Here is a 15,811-nt window from a genome sequence, read left to right as displayed (position 1 = left end):
GCTGGCTGACAAGGACAAGACTAATCATCAGCCCTCATTTACGAATAGAAAGAATAGAAAAGGTCTCCCTCCCCTTTAATCGAACTCTTTACCTATCTGCACGCCTAAAATAAGAAAAAATGAATTCACAAAAGAAAATACGTTAAAGACCTATATACTAAAAAAACATATTAAAGAAAAATTTTATATATAACTGCACACGTAAAGGCATAGATAATACAAACAAACCGAACCCATTTTAAAAACCTTTTAAAAACGACTGCAAGAGTGGGAGACAGGTGCTCTACATATTGAGCTAAACAGGCTTGCTAGTTTGTTCAACACTTTAGTGTACTCAAATACAAAAATAAATGGGTTTTGTCTATAGTTAGAGACAGTTGCCAGTTATAAAGGCATAAATACTTTAAAATGCTATTAATAGCACTAGCCGTCATGTAAGATTGTTCTTTATTTTTCTTTTCATATTTCTTTATTGTTTTATTTCTTCATATTTATTGATTTATTTCTTAATTTCTTTTCTTATTTTTTTTTATTTCTTATTTTTTTTTATTTTGATTCCCTTTTTATTTCTTTCGTATTTATTTAATCTGCAACTTCTTCTCTCCGACTAAATAACTTCTTATAACCAAATGCACAATGAGAAGGTGCCACTAAAGAGAAACGTAGAACGTATAACGTAAAATAAGGGGATATATGATCAAAAACCTAGAATTAGGTCACCCGTCCTAAAACTTAATTGATTGTAAACTATTTTTTTTGTCAAATACCCAAAAAGTTGTTTGTAATAAAAGCAACATAAAATTATGATGATTATGGGCTAATAGTATATACTGTTTCCTCCTACCCAAAATAGAAAATAGTATTATCATTTTAAATATCAAATAGTAAACATTAAATAATAACAGATCTGATGAATATACCAAGACAAAATTTAATCAATCAATACCAAAAGATCAAAAATATAATGTTGAATAAAGAATCTACCAAATCAAAATTATGAATATGGCTATTGTTGTTGTATTCTTATTTTAAAGTCGTACTAGCCAAAGAGCCTGTTGGAAGACAGGCAAAAAAGAAAAAAAAATTAATGATAATAAAAAAAGGTACCGAAGGAGTTAAATAATAATAATAATAATAATAACAAAAGGACAGAGAAAAGACAACAAACAACATAAAAGAGAAAGAAAAATTAATAATAATAAAAAAGGCACCAAAGGCGTTAAAAAAACAAAAAAAAAAACCCATAGTTTTCCATATAAAAAGAGACGGAGCACAAATAACCGAGAAAAACACATCATATGAAGAGTTGTAAACCCCTCAAAGACAAAGGAAATGTGCAAGATAAAAAATTCTCAAGGGAATGCAATCTGAGGCAATTCAAATGATGCTCAAATAACCATCAATAACCTTTTACCTATAACTGAAGCGAAAAACAATTGAGAAGAAGGACATACACACATGAAACCAAATCAATTGTTGACAAATAGCATAAATAAACACCAAAAATGGAACCTATTTTTTTGTGAGCATCAAAAACCAACTGACTCTTCGATGGATAAATACCTGCTTCAAGTACTCTCCGTATGTCACATGATTGTTATCAGATTAGTGACTGCCTTGGAGTTACGGAAAATTACCAACTGTATAAACTAAGATGACGTTTAATCCAGTGAAGATTACTTCATGAAAAAAATTTGACCACCGCTGATTATGTTTTAAGTAACCCTTTTTTGGGGGAAGAAAAGACGATTTGAAATTGAAATAAACCAATTATATTCAAAATTGCTATTTCCCAAGTAGGGATAGCTCTGTGCCACGGTTTGTTGATTAAATACCAAGGGGCTCTGCCCTTGGGGTCCCTGACACCAGTACAATCGTTTCGTTGTGCATTCTGGCCTTTGGCTTGCTTTGACTGATATTCTGCCTGATGCAAATTTTCCCAGATTCCTGCATCTACCAAATTGCTTGAGAATGCTTATTAACCCCCTTTTCTCCCTACTTTGAACTTTAGCTCTGCGCCTGCTTTTGATTCACATTGACTGAGGGCCTCCCTCTCTGCTTGTAGCCTATTTGTTTTATTTATTTGACATTTGAATTCCTTCGTGATTTGATTTGTTTAGTTACCTGATTATTTTTAAACCATTGTGTTTTCCTTTTCAGTCAGTCAGTTAGTAGGCCTAGTCCTGCCACCCCTGACCCAAATAACTCTAGTGTTAGGATTTTGGCTTTAGGTGTTGAAGGTCCTAATGAGACCAGTAGGGTTTTGACATTAGGTAGCAGAACAGTTATTGCAAGAAAACTGTTTGAACACCTCCAAAATCATGAATGCCGGGGCCATTATGGTTCAATGCTAGAAAGACTTGGACCAGATGGCTCTACTATCATAATAGCTGCAAACCAATCAGTAGCTACTGCTATACTTTCTATTACAGATATAGCAGTTAATGGTTTTAAAGTAGTTTGTGCTTAGTCCTAGTTCCAACCCTGCTTCAATCAGAAATAGAAAAGGTATTGTTTTTATCCCATCTGAGGAGGTCACCAATCTGGATGATTTTGTCAAGGAGGTCCAAGTTGACAATAGAATAGAACAAGTGAAACTGGCCTTTAAAAACCCAAACCCTTCTGTTATTCCCTTGGTTTGCACCTTCAATCTCGATGTTCAGCTCCCTCTGAAAATCTCTGTCTGGGGTGCAAGGTATACAGTTAAGCAGTTTATCCCCCGAGTAATACAGTGCTTCAATTGCCAAGGTTTTGGCCACATGGCTTCAAATTGTCGCAGAGGCAGAAGATGCCTAATGTGTAGTGGACAACACACCCATAATGAATGCCCCCAATCCAAAACAATAAAGCAAGATCAGACTCTCAAGTGCCCAAACTGCAGTGGTAACCATGCTGCTAATGCTAAGGAATGCCCAGTATTCATGGAGAAGAAAGCAATTGTGACTTATTCTTTCACCAATAATGTCCCCATGAGGACTGCTGCTGAGGCCTTGAAGAAGGGACTTCCAACACAAACCAAATATGTCCCTATGGCCCATATAGACTCCTTCCCTGCTTTGGCACCTAATCACCATCCAGTTGAGGACCTAAACAAGAAGTATATGTCCATGTTTGAAGCAGTGGCAAGACAGATCTCTGATCTTACCCAGATATTAACATCTCTTTGCAAACTGGTCTCAAAGATACACCCAGCTGGTTTTGAAAATGCTGCCCTCAGCCAGAACAACATTGCTGAAAACATAAACAGAGTGGAATCAAACCCTACAACCAGTAATGCCTCTCCACAAACCAGCAGCCCAGGAAAAACTGAAAGAAAACGTAAAGGGAAGGAGACTATACCTAGCCCAGAAGGTTATAGTAATAAGCTACAGAGACCCAGGTTAGCCCTTTCAAACACCAATGTCTAGCTCCCTTTCAGTATTCCATTTAAATATACGGGGATTCAACCAAGCCAAAAGAAAAGAACTCCAAAACATCTTAGTCAGGCATGGTCCTGATATTTTTCTACTTCAAGAGACCTTTTTAAAACCAGAGAATACTTTCTGTGATTTCAAAGGGAACAATATTGCCCGTTGGGACAGAGTCCATAAAACAGGTGGTGGCCTACTGTCCCTTGTGAAAAATGACCTAGCCTTTAAAAAACATAACCCCAGTACACAAGGGGAGATGGAGGTTGGTATAATTGACATAAAGCTACTTGGAAGTGATAAGTGGATTAGTATTGTTAACTGTTATGCACCAAAGAAAAATAAGTTCTCCCTGAAACAATTCAAACTGATTGTGAATGCATGTGGCCCTGTAAAAATAATTAGCGGGGACTTTAACCTACACCACAGAATGTGGGACAGTGTATCACCTGAAGATTCAATTGCTACCTCTTTAACCAATTACATCATGGAACCCCAAAATAAGTTGTCCCTTGTCACACCCACAGACCTAAATACACGGCTGAACCCACAGACAGGCAAGTACTCAACCATTGACCTCACTTTCACATCAACAGATATGGCAAATAGTTTAGAAATCCAGAAACCCTGTGACTTTGACTCAGACCATGAGATTATATCATTGAAACTGGAGATAAACCCAGTAAGGGCAGGGTACCAACCAGTGAAATTGTGGAAGTTCCAAGAAAAACTCTGGGACTCTTGGAAACACAACTTAGACCAAAAGGCTTTGGAAATTAAGACAAGTGATGAGTCAGTGGAATCACTGTCTAATAAGATTACTTCAGCTATCATAGCCTCCTCAGAAAGAATATTTGGCTACAAACAACCTCATCCAATAAGACAAAATTCTACTCCAGGATGGAACAGTAAATGCCAGAAAGCCTATCCAGAGAAGAAAAAAGCAAAAAATAATTTCTCTAGATACCTCTCAATTAAGAACAAAATAGTTTTTAAGCAAAATACACGAGAATTCAAAAAGACACTGAAAGCTGAGACACAAGATGGATGGAGAAGGCTCATTGAAGACAAATTTAGCCACAACACTCCTGTTCAGGAGCTATGGAGAAACTTCCAGATTTTTTCAGGCAAAAAAATAAGGAACCCCATCCCTGCAGAAATACATATGGGTAGGTCCACAGAATCTTCAATCAATGGTAAACTTAATCCCTTCTTAGAAAAGTTTCTGAATGTAGTAGCTCCGTTACAGTCCACACCCCATCAACCTAGTCCCAAAAATAGTACTGCCCCCTTTCCCCTTTTTAGCTCCCTGGAAGTTAAAGACACCATTTCAAAGCTCCAGCCTGGTGCAACTGGCCCTGATGGAATTCACAATTTGATGCTGAAAAATTTGCCAGATTCATTTGTTGAGCTACTGACAGAGCTATTCAACAGATCTGTCATAGAGTCAGTAATACCATCTGAATGGAATAAGGCAATAGTGATCCCACTTCTCAAGGCAGGCAAAGACCCTAAGCTGGTTGATTCCTACCGCCCCATATCTCTCACTTCTTGTGTTGCAAAACTAATTGAGAGGGTAATAAAACAAAGAATTTTAACCCCTTTATCAGACCACATCCAAATTGAACAGCTTGGCTTTTTACCTGGAAGAAGCACCACAGATGCCCTAGTTAGACTAGAGCATCTAATAAAACTTAGTTTCAAAAAAAGAAAAGCTGTCCATGTAATATTTCTAGACATGGATTCAGCATTTGATAGAGTTGATGTGGGGCAACTAATCAGAAAGCTATCTGTAATGGGTTTACCAAATCTACTGGTAAATTGGTTCCACCAATTCTTGATGGGCAGGGAGGTTCAGGCCTCCTTGGGTGGCTCCTACTCAGAGTTTAAGAGAAAAGCTTATAACATTGGACTCCCTCAAGGATCTGTTCTAAGCCCACTTCTCTTCTCGGTGTATTGTCATAATATAAGCCTGGAAAATGTCCTTGGAGCAGAGCTGTTTCTGTATGCTGTTGCTGTTGCAGTTGTGGGGAGAGACCCTTTATGCTTACAGTCAGCCTCCCAAAAAGCTGTAGATACACTATCAATTTGGGCAAATAGTAATAATATGGTTTTCTCAACCCATAAGTCAGTGTGTTGTTCCACAAAATGCATAGCCTGGCTGCTTTCAAACCACAGGTGAAACTGAATGGACAAGAGATTGTAGTTGCAGAACATGCACGCTTTCTGGTAGTTCTATTTGACCATAATATGACATGGAAACACCATCTGGATGAGCTGATTGGTAGTCGCAAACAAAGACAAAATTTCATTAATGCTCTCTGCCTTGGAAGAAGAGGTGCCCCCACAGCCTTTGCCTCAACTATTGTCAAGTCAGTGGTGATATCCAAGATAGACTATGGATCATTTATATACGGATCAGCTAAGAAATGTCTCCTGAAGAAACTTGACACTACGCTTCATGCATCTTAAGAAGGGCCCTTGGTGGCCAAAAATCTACTCCTATTGTAGCTATGTATTGTGAAGCAGGGATCCAGTCCCTTCACTCCAGAAGAAAATACCTCCTTACTAGATATTTTGCTAAGAAAATAAGACTCAGGAACCATATTATCTACAAAGAAATTATTAGCCACCACAACCCTGACATCCGCTTTAAACCAACAGAGATGTCTTCTTTCCAGAGATTCCTTTGCCTTCGGGCATGGAAGAGTTCATAGAGAATGGCAGGCTGACTGTTAATTTGGATGATGATTTGTCTAGTGCCTCCAAAGGAATTAAGGAATTGATTACTCCTAAGATCACCATAAAAAAAAGGAGGGCCTCCCCCAAGCACTGATGAAAATCATATTCCTGGGAAAGCTGGCAGAATATGAGGAATACATTCAAGTTTATACAGATGGCTCAAAGACAGTAACAAAATGCAGTTGTGCAATAGTTATGCCCTCCCAGAGCCTGTCTCTTTCCTACCGTTTACCCCCCTGCCTGACAATTTTCTCTGCAGAGCTTATGGCAATTAAGTTTTCACTTCAAGCCATATCAAGCCAACAGAGAACAAACATCAGAAGTATATTGTCTGCTCTGATTCACTTTCAGCTCTGGATTACCTCTCACACCAGCAACACCAAGCAAGAAATGTTGCCATTGAGATTGAAAATTTGGTTACCCAACTTGCAAAAAAGGGTATATCTGTTCTATTCATACGGGTTCCAGCACACTGTGGTATAACAGGAAACGAATTAGCAGATCAGGCTGCAAAACAGGCCTCCCAACTAGGCCTGATCACCCAAAACCGTATCACTGGTCCTGAACTTCTTTCTTCAATTAGCTCAAAAATTTTTGAAGAAGAAGAGGCCTGGCTCCATTCTTCCCATACTCATCTCCTCGATATCTATGATTATAAGCAGCCTTCAAAAGAAATGCGCCTCACTTCTCACATCCTTTCTACCTGCCTATTTCGTCTTAGATGTGGCCATACAATCAACACTATTCCAGTGGAAAATGGCTCCATCCCCCAACTGTGACACATGTGGAGTGTATGAAGATATACGTCACATCATCTTTAACTGTAGAAAGTATGAAAAAGAGAGAGAAGTACTAAGAAATTGCTGTGAGAAGGCATTTAGTGCATTCACAATGCGTTCTGTTCTGGGACATCACACGTCTCCTCCTTGGGCTAAAAAACTAAGCCCAAACCTATTAGGTAGATTTGTTAAGTCTACTGGTTTGGTTCATTCCCTATAATCTTTTTTTTTTATCACCTATTAAATAGGATTATTAGAATTGCCCTATTTATCATTTTAGATATATTTTATCGGCATTTGGTTGAATTGATATTGGTTATAATGTATAAAAATTGTATTACTTTTTATTATTGCGTTGTACATGTATTTTAATTGCTGTTTGACAATGCATAGTTGCAGTATGTTGATTCCCGTTTTTCAACGCAGGCAGTTGCTGCAGGCAAATAACCCCCCTCCATTAGCAAGTCAAGCGATACTGTTCTGGTTCAGTGAATACTAACTGAAGTGACACCCAAGCAAGTTAGTGATTATAGAAGGCACAGAACAACTGAGTGATACGAACGCATATGACCTATTGGTCGAACGCGTCAAACCCAACACAACAACAACAACCCTATTTTGTATATTTTTACTTCTCGTATTTTGTTTCATAATAATCCCCCGTTTTGTTGGATAAGGGAATGAATATATGCCCGAAATAACAACTCAATTAATATTCATTTCTTTCGCGAGATTTGGTTTCTGACTCAACAAGTCCATTTGTTCATTATATGTTTTACCAAGAGCTAAGAGCTCATATGGCACTTGTGACGAGGCCGGAAGGGCCAAGAGCCAAGAGCTCATATGGTAGGAGCTCTAGCAAAATTCTAAGAACCAGTAGATTGATTTAAAAGGAAAATCAGAGGCTTTATGCCGGGCTGGATTTAAAACAAGAGCTCTGAGTCACGAGGTCATTCTAAATATCAAAATTCATTAAGATCCGATCACCCACTCGTAAGTTATAAATACCTCATTTTTTCTAATTTTTCCTCTCCCTTCAGCCACCCAGATGATCGAATCAGGGAAAACGACTTTATCAAGTCAATTTGTGCAGCTCCCTGACACGCCTACCAATTTTCATCGTCGTAGCACGTCCAAAAGCACCAAACTCGCCAAAGCAATGAACCCCACCCTTAACTCCATCAAAGAGAGCAAATCCAGTACGGTTAAGTCAATCACGTATCTAGGACATTTGCTTATTCTACCCACCAAGCTTCATCCCGATTCCTCCACTCTAAGCGTTTTCCAAGATTTCCTATTTCCCCCTCCCACTCCCCCAATGTCAACAGATCTGGTCGGAATTTGAAAAAAGAGCTCTGAGACATGAGCTCCTTCTAAATATCAAATTTCAATAAGATCTGGTCGCCCGTTCTTAAGTTAAAAATACCTCAGTTTTTCTAATTTTTAAAAACTAACACCCCCCCAATTCCCCCAAATAGAGCAGATCTATTCCGATTATGTCAATCATGTATCTAGGACTTATGCTTATATTTACCACCAAGTTTTATTCCGATCCCTCCACTCTAAACGTTTTCCAAGATTTTAGGTCCTTCCCCCCCCCAAACTCCACCCAATGTCACCAGATCTGGTTGGGATTTAAAATAAAAGCTTTGAGACACGATATCCTCTTAAATATCAAATTTCATTGAGATCCGATCACCCGTTCATAAGTTAAAAATACCTCATTCTTCAGAATTAACCCTCCCCCCAACTACCCCAAAGAGAGCTGATCCATTCCAGTTATGTTAATCACGTATCTAGGACTTTTGCTTATTTTCCCCACCAAGTTTCATCCCGATCCCTCCACTCTAAGCGTTTTCCAAGATTATAAGTTCCCCCATCAACTCCCCCCAATGTCACCGGATCTGGTCGGGACTTTAAATGATAGCTCTGAGACACGATATCCTTCCAAACATCAAATTTCATTAATATCCTATCACCCGTTCGTAAGTTAAAAATACTTCATTTTTTCTATTTTTCCCGAATTAACCGGCCCCCTACTCCCCCTCAGATGGTGAAATTGGGAAAAAGACTATTTCTAATTTAATCTGGTCCAGTACCTGATACGCCTGCCAAATTTCGTCGTCCTAGCTTACCTGGAAATGCCTAAAGTAGCAAAACCGGGACAGACCGACAGACAAACAGACCGACAGAATTTGCGATCGCTGTATGTCACTTGGTTTATACCGAGTGCCATAAAAACAGGAACAATTTACCGTTTTTTTAGTATCGTGTTAAATAACAGATTTTTGATATCGTAATTTTTTTTTAGGGGATTTGTTTTTTTAGATTTCTTTGACCTTCGTCATTATGACCAAAAAAAGAAAGTATTTTAGCCTTTCCTTTAAATAGCTATGTTGAAACTTGGACAACTCAGCCTCGCACTCACAGATTTCCAAAATCAAATCACTGTGAATGATCCACTACCTAAAAAAAAGATGATACCGTAAAATCTTATGGTCTAGTTTTTTTCAGAATTTTGAATTTTCAGGTGGAGGTGGTATAATGATTCCATTAAACTTACAGCGCGCAATTGCAAAAGGCTCAGTTTTTGGTGATTTCTAAACTGAATCAGTGTTTTTCTGAATCAATGTTTCACGCCTTGATCAGAACTGTTTCACGAAACATAGTTAAGGTATTCCGTGCAGACATACACGCATGTGCTGCGTATGTTTCATAGCAAACAATGTAGGTGGGTCTCACCAACAGTAGATACTGCAGTGATCTTTTTGCATCATCCACCTTTTTGCAAGCAGTTGGTCTTTGGTTACAAATCGCCCACCTTTCGTCTAGTCGTGTTGACAACGTTGGTGCGTCTGCCAGTCAAAGGAAACCGTTTAACTTGAAAAACAAAGGACATGGAAAGCAGAAATTTTAATAGGCCCACTGACAGGATTGACTAGTTTCTGAGTTTCTGACACGTATCTGTTGCAGCACATTAAAATATAAGTGTTCACTGAAGACGGCAAATTTTGCCAAGGGAATAGAACCAATGTACATTACTAAATGAAATTATGTGCTTCAATTAACGGGGCCAACTAGGGCCGTCAGAAGATTTTCCATCCAGCTTAGGACCTTATGGCACAGTATAAAGACCTTAAAATACAATAAACATCGAATAACAACATTCCAAACAACCCCCACGTGTCTGTTTTCTGTTGGAGGAATAGACCATATATAGCCAATGCAGTCTATATTTATGTTGCGTATAGCCAATACTTTTGCCAAGCCGTACTAGATGAGCGGTTGGAACGTTAGATTTGGAATCCTTTGTTGACAGGGGTTCAAGGCCTGGTGCCGCTGGTTATTTGGTTGCAACAGCTGTTAGTGGGAGTGACTCTTTTAGTTCAGCCAGAGTTGACCTACCTCTAAATGGACACCCGCAGAAATACAGAAAGGTTGTGCAAATTATAGGATGTTTGGCCCACAACGCTTTGTTGCACTTCATGACTGAAGGGCAGTGAAACGGGGATCATTACAACCGTCAGGGACTGTAAAACCCAAAAACGTATTCTTCACCTTTGAAAAAGGTGAACACCAAATATCCGCTTACTTTTTGTTTTCCACATTTCTTTCTCAAATTTTTATAGCCTATGCATTATCAATTTTCCAAAATGATTCTTTTTAGTTTCCTAGCTTGAATGAATAAAAGAGTGCCATAAAAAGAAAATGGAAAAAAACAAACAAAGTGCATGTTTGGGTGCCATATTACACTTTGTGATTGCCTTATTAAGAAAAAAATATAAAAAAACTATAAAATATTTAAAAAGTTTATAGTTAGATCTCCACAATGCCCATGTGTCCGGCTCAGCCTTTCTTTTCCAGAAATGTAACCCAGTCGAAAACCCAGTTATGCACATTCTTCCCACGAGAAATCTAAATGATCTTGGATTTCTCAATCTTATTCTACCGAAAATTAAAGTCTAGTAAAATAAGGCTTCTATCATAGCATCATCGACATTTATCAACACTACAAACAGCAAACCTTTCAACTCCTAAGAATCAAATGATTATTTGGCGGATATAAAGTTGAACAAACTAGTTCGAGAAACCTACCGTCCCCTGAGGGCATTCTCGCCAAGTATAGCCAAACAAATCAAGGAGTCTCTCCAACTCTTTTCTAGTTTTATCAAAGTCGGTGTTCATAATACAACGGGTCATCCGCTTCACCAGGCGATGCAAAGGAGTCTGCAAAATAAACACCACTTTTAACTTCATCTATGTAGATATATGCAGGCACACATATAAGCTCAAAATTGTCAATGTGCGATGATGAGAGAGAGAGAGAGAGAGAGAGAGAGAGAGAGAAGGAGAGAGAGAGAGAGAGAGAGGGAGAGAGAGAGAGAGAGAGAGAGAGAGAGAGAGAGAGAGAGAGAGAGAGAGAGAGAGAGAGGAGAGAGAGAGAGAGAGAGAGAGAGAGAGAGAGAGAGAGAGAGAGAGAGAGAGAGAGAGAGAGAGAGAGAGAGAGGAGAGAGAGAGAGAGAGGAGAGAGAGAGAGAGAGAGAGAGAGAGAGAGAGAGAGAGGGAGAGGTTTATTTAAACAACAATCGTAGCTCAATCGTAGGCTAATTTGATGTTGAGATACAAAACATGTTGTTATTCACTTTTATATATTGACGTAAAGAAAGGGGCAACAGAGTTCTGGTAGCGGTTTGTCCGAGCACACCTAGGCACAAGTTTTAGCTTCTTTCTCGTACGACTGACTGTCACAGTAAAATGTCACGGTGAGCAGGGCTAGACAGCAGCATTTTGCCAAATCTCAGGATAAGATCACCCAAACGGAGTTCCAAACTTTGGAGTTCAAGGGTTGCTAGGGGATCGTGCTGAGTCCTGAGGATCACTATTTTCAACCTATATTTTGACGCCCCCTTTTCCCCTGTTTCTAGATATGTTCCAAAGTCTGAACTTATGGTTCGAACCTCTATAGAAGAAGGCAATACGAATAATGTATAGCAAAGGAGTTTCATAAATAATTTTTTAGTTTTGACAAATTTCTGATGTTATGGATTGTTTACTTCACCAGCCTATGCAAAATATCCTCCAAAAATTATCATAAAAGCTACTTCCATTACATCTATAAACTTAGCATGACTAAACCACCAGAAAAGGGGGAAATGAGGTGAAACGTCTAGATTTTTAGAACTTCCCAAAAACGTCTACCCAGAAAGAGAAGTAAAAAAAAAAAGACAATTCGTTGAATTCTAAGTATAAAACGACAATGAGTTGAATTCAAGGTATTGTAAAATGGTGTATTTGAAGTAAAAAGTATCAGCCATATCTGTGTTATAAGGTAAAAAAAAGTTTCTTGTTATGAATAGTAGCGAAAAAAAAAAAAAAAAAAAAAAAAAATCAAAACCATTTTTAAGGTTTTTAGTTGTCATGCAAAATTCATGGCGTGTAAAATAACACTTTTTGATGAATATTATCGCTGTATCTTGTTCGACATGTCAAAAAAGAAATTGGTATTTAACAACAGACACAACACACGAAAGATTTTTTTTTTCATTATTTTTGTTTTACGATAGCATGTTTGGATTGTGTTTCGAATAAAAAATTAGAAAGTGGAGGTTTCCCCACAAAAAATATTTTCGCCGTTTCTTTTTTTTCATAAAATAGTTGCCCCAAAAGTGAGGCACATTTTTGTGCCTCACTTTTCATGCCTCAGTGAAGTATTTGCGTTTTTTTTCTGAATTATACTTTTTCGAAAAAATTAGAAAAAGGAGCATTAAAAATTAATTACAGTTTCGTATTACCAGTGATGCCTAAAAAAAGTTTCTTTGTACAAACTAACCGTTAATAACAGTAAAAGGACGCCTTTAAGAACAGCCGAAAGAAATAATGAAAATGCTGATAATAAATACTGGATCTTAAATATGTTACCTTACGCAATAGGAACACATTATACGGGGTCCCTCTGAGACACGGTCATTTGGATTTAAAGAGTATACTTTTTCTTAAGGTCAGACTTCCGTAAAATTTGTACAATGTAACATAATCCATTTTGACTATTAACTCTACTAAGTCAAAAATACTTAAACTGAACCTATTAAAGAGAGACTTTGCCCCTCCCTGAAGTTCCTTTCCCTGTTATGAATGAGGTGAAAATACTAGGTGTCATTTTTTACATGATTGTACCTTTACTATCCATATTAATAGTATGACCCAAAAAGCTAGCGCATCTCTGCAAATCCTCTCAAAAATGCGTCGCTTTGGGTGCAATGCCCACAGTCTTCTTTGGGCATACCTCTGCTATGTATGCCCCATACTTAAACACGCCTGTTCTATCTGGGGCCTTTCAGTATTAAGAACAGCCTATCTAATACAGGAACTAGAGTCCAGTTGAGTCCCGTCCAAAAACGGGCAACCAGAATCATCCTGAGAAACAGAGATATTTCCTACCCCAGCTGAAGTAGTACATTGAACAGCTGAAGTAATAATATTAATTATTTATTATATAATTATTACAGTAATTATAGTTATATTATAATTATAATAATAATAATAATAATAATATAATAATAATAATGTATTATAATAATTATTAATATATTATTAATAATTATATTTTGAACACAGTTTTGATGCAGTTTGCCCATCCTTCTACTAAATGAATCTACCAAATGCTATTTTACAAACATGATAATCACCCAGTTTGACAATAGATCTTGACGATCCTCCCTAAATAAAAGATTTGAAGTGTAGAAAATTTCTTAACATAGAAGCATAAAAGTGATTGATTCCAGGTTAAGTTTCTATTTAAAAAACACTGGGATGTAATCAAGATATCCCACTCATATACACAATGCTGGTGTTGCCGGGTGCCTAGTACGACACAGCGATGCCATTTAAATGGAAAAGTATAGTGAAAACAGATTTGGCATAGCTCGTTCATCCTTCTATTAAATGAATCTACCAAACGTTATTTCACAAATATGTTTTCGGCCGGCACATCTGAGTCATCTTCTTAGTAGGAGCCTCCCCCAAGCAACTAAGCGCGTCACCAGGTGCCGGATAGGGAACACCCAACGGATATGTAGGGTACCTCCATAGGAGGCGCGGACCAAAGATGCAGAACACTATCGTGGGAGGATCCTCTATAGGAGGAAAACTTCGGCAGGTTGTAATATCTGGATCTATGAACAATGGCATCTGCAAAGGGCTGCCTCTACCCTGTCGGGGTACCCGCAAGACTGAAGACCTTGTGGTCACTCTATTCCCAAGGAACATCAATGGATCTTAGACCAAGAAAAGCTATGAATACGGCTAAGGCGTTCCCAGCAAGCGACGCGACCCCCTTGGCGCGGGTGTTTAGAAGTAAGCAAGCCAACCATGCTATGGCGTTTACGACAGGCGATGCAAGTTCGAATATGGTGACGAAGTCGAAAAATCAACAAGCGATATCTTTGTGAAAACCAACAACAGTCATAAAACAAGCAAAAAAACCAAAAAAACAACAACTATTGATTGCTGGAACGTCAGATCTGTTAAACAAGAGGCTACGCAAGCTCTCTTTGTCCATGAGATGGAGAAGTACAGCATTGACAGATTATGTCTTTCTGAGACTAGAAACTCCGGTTCTGGCTCTACAGTAATTGCAGCGCCCGAAACGTTACAACAGTTCCATTTTTTTCTACTCTGGAGTAAACAATAACTCGAGACTCCATGGCGTTGGTTTCGATATGAACCAAAGAACCATAAACGCACTTCTTGAGTCGGATCCTGTTTCTCCCTGACTGGCTAAAATTAGGCTTAAATAAAGTCCTCCAAATTTGTCCATTCTCTCTATATACGCCACTACTCGTGATACCACTATTACTGCTAAGAACGAGTTCTATGCGGAATTGCAAAGTGTCTTCCTCAGTTGTTCCACGAGACTAACTGATTGCTGCAGGAGACTTCAACGCAAGAGATGGTCTCTCTGAAATCCCCACCCAAGTCCTTAGAGAGTTCGGACTGGAGCAGAGATGTGACAATGGACAGACTGGTAAACTATGTCTTGATGAATCATCTTGTTGTCATCAACACCATATTTCAGCACAAGTCAAGGAGTGTCTTGACGTGGGATTCCAATGGTCGTTTTACTAAGGCCCAAATTGACTTCATTCTAGTCCGCCAATGTTGGAGAAGTTCAGTAATGGACTCGCGCTCTTATAACAGTGCGAACACAGGCTCAAAATCAGAGTCCGACCACAAGCAAGCCCATGCAGAAACCCTACTTTGTCGTGCATCTCAGACAAAGAATAAACTAAAAGCCCGAATTGACATGGGTAAGTTGCAAAATGAAGAAAATCGACCAACTCTAAACATGGAGCTAACAAACTGTTTCGACGCCCTAAACATGAATGAGGAGGAAAACCACAAGCCTGAACAAAGATGGGAGACTTTCAAAACAGCGAAGAGAGAGTCAACCGAAGAGATTCTAGGCCGAACGAAAGTGAAACGACAATATTGATAAACCCAGGGAACTTGTCAATAGTCGCAGAGCGAAGAAAAAAGATGAGCGGCCCTAAGGATTTCACGAAAGAGTTGCGCAGACACGTCAAGTGTTCTGCCCGCCTGGACCGTCACGAAATATGGGAATAGACTGCTTTGTCATTAGAAAAAGCAGCATGAACTTCTGACACCCGCAAACTCTACCAAATTCTCAAGGAATCGACTGGTAAAAAGCTGCTGTGTAAGAATTTGTCAGAGAAAAATCAGGAAAAGTCATTAGCTGTCAAAAGGAGCGTTTGACCAGAAGGAAAGATCACATCCAAACAATACTTAATCTATCCCCATCATAAACTCCGGGTAGTTCCCCCCATAGCGTTCAAAATACACTTTACAATGTCGAGCTGGCCGTCC

General features: G+C 38.6%; 2 protein-coding genes across 3 annotated transcripts in view; one reads left to right on the top strand and one right to left on the bottom strand.

The window, feature by feature from the left end:
• The window catches only part of LOC136028777 (uncharacterized), a 281,013-nt gene that overhangs the window by 143,065 nt on the left and 122,137 nt on the right, over positions 1–15,811 (top strand). The window lies entirely within an intron of this gene.
• The window catches only part of LOC136028776 (serine/threonine-protein kinase Chk1-like), a 61,901-nt gene that overhangs the window by 6,248 nt on the left and 39,842 nt on the right, over positions 1–15,811 (bottom strand). For both annotated transcript variants that reach the window (XM_065706675.1, XM_065706676.1), the window contains exon 7: positions 11,024–11,155. In XM_065706675.1, the coding sequence (XP_065562747.1) occupies positions 11,024–11,155 (132 nt within the window). The remainder of the gene's footprint in view (positions 1–11,023; positions 11,156–15,811) is intronic.

The sequence above is a fragment of the Artemia franciscana genome, chromosome 7 (genome assembly GCF_032884065.1).
Source record: "Artemia franciscana chromosome 7, ASM3288406v1, whole genome shotgun sequence".
Lineage (NCBI taxonomy): Eukaryota > Metazoa > Arthropoda > Branchiopoda > Anostraca > Artemiidae > Artemia > Artemia franciscana.
The sequence above is the reverse complement of the archived record's forward strand: the minus strand, read 5'-3'. Positions and strand labels throughout refer to the sequence as shown.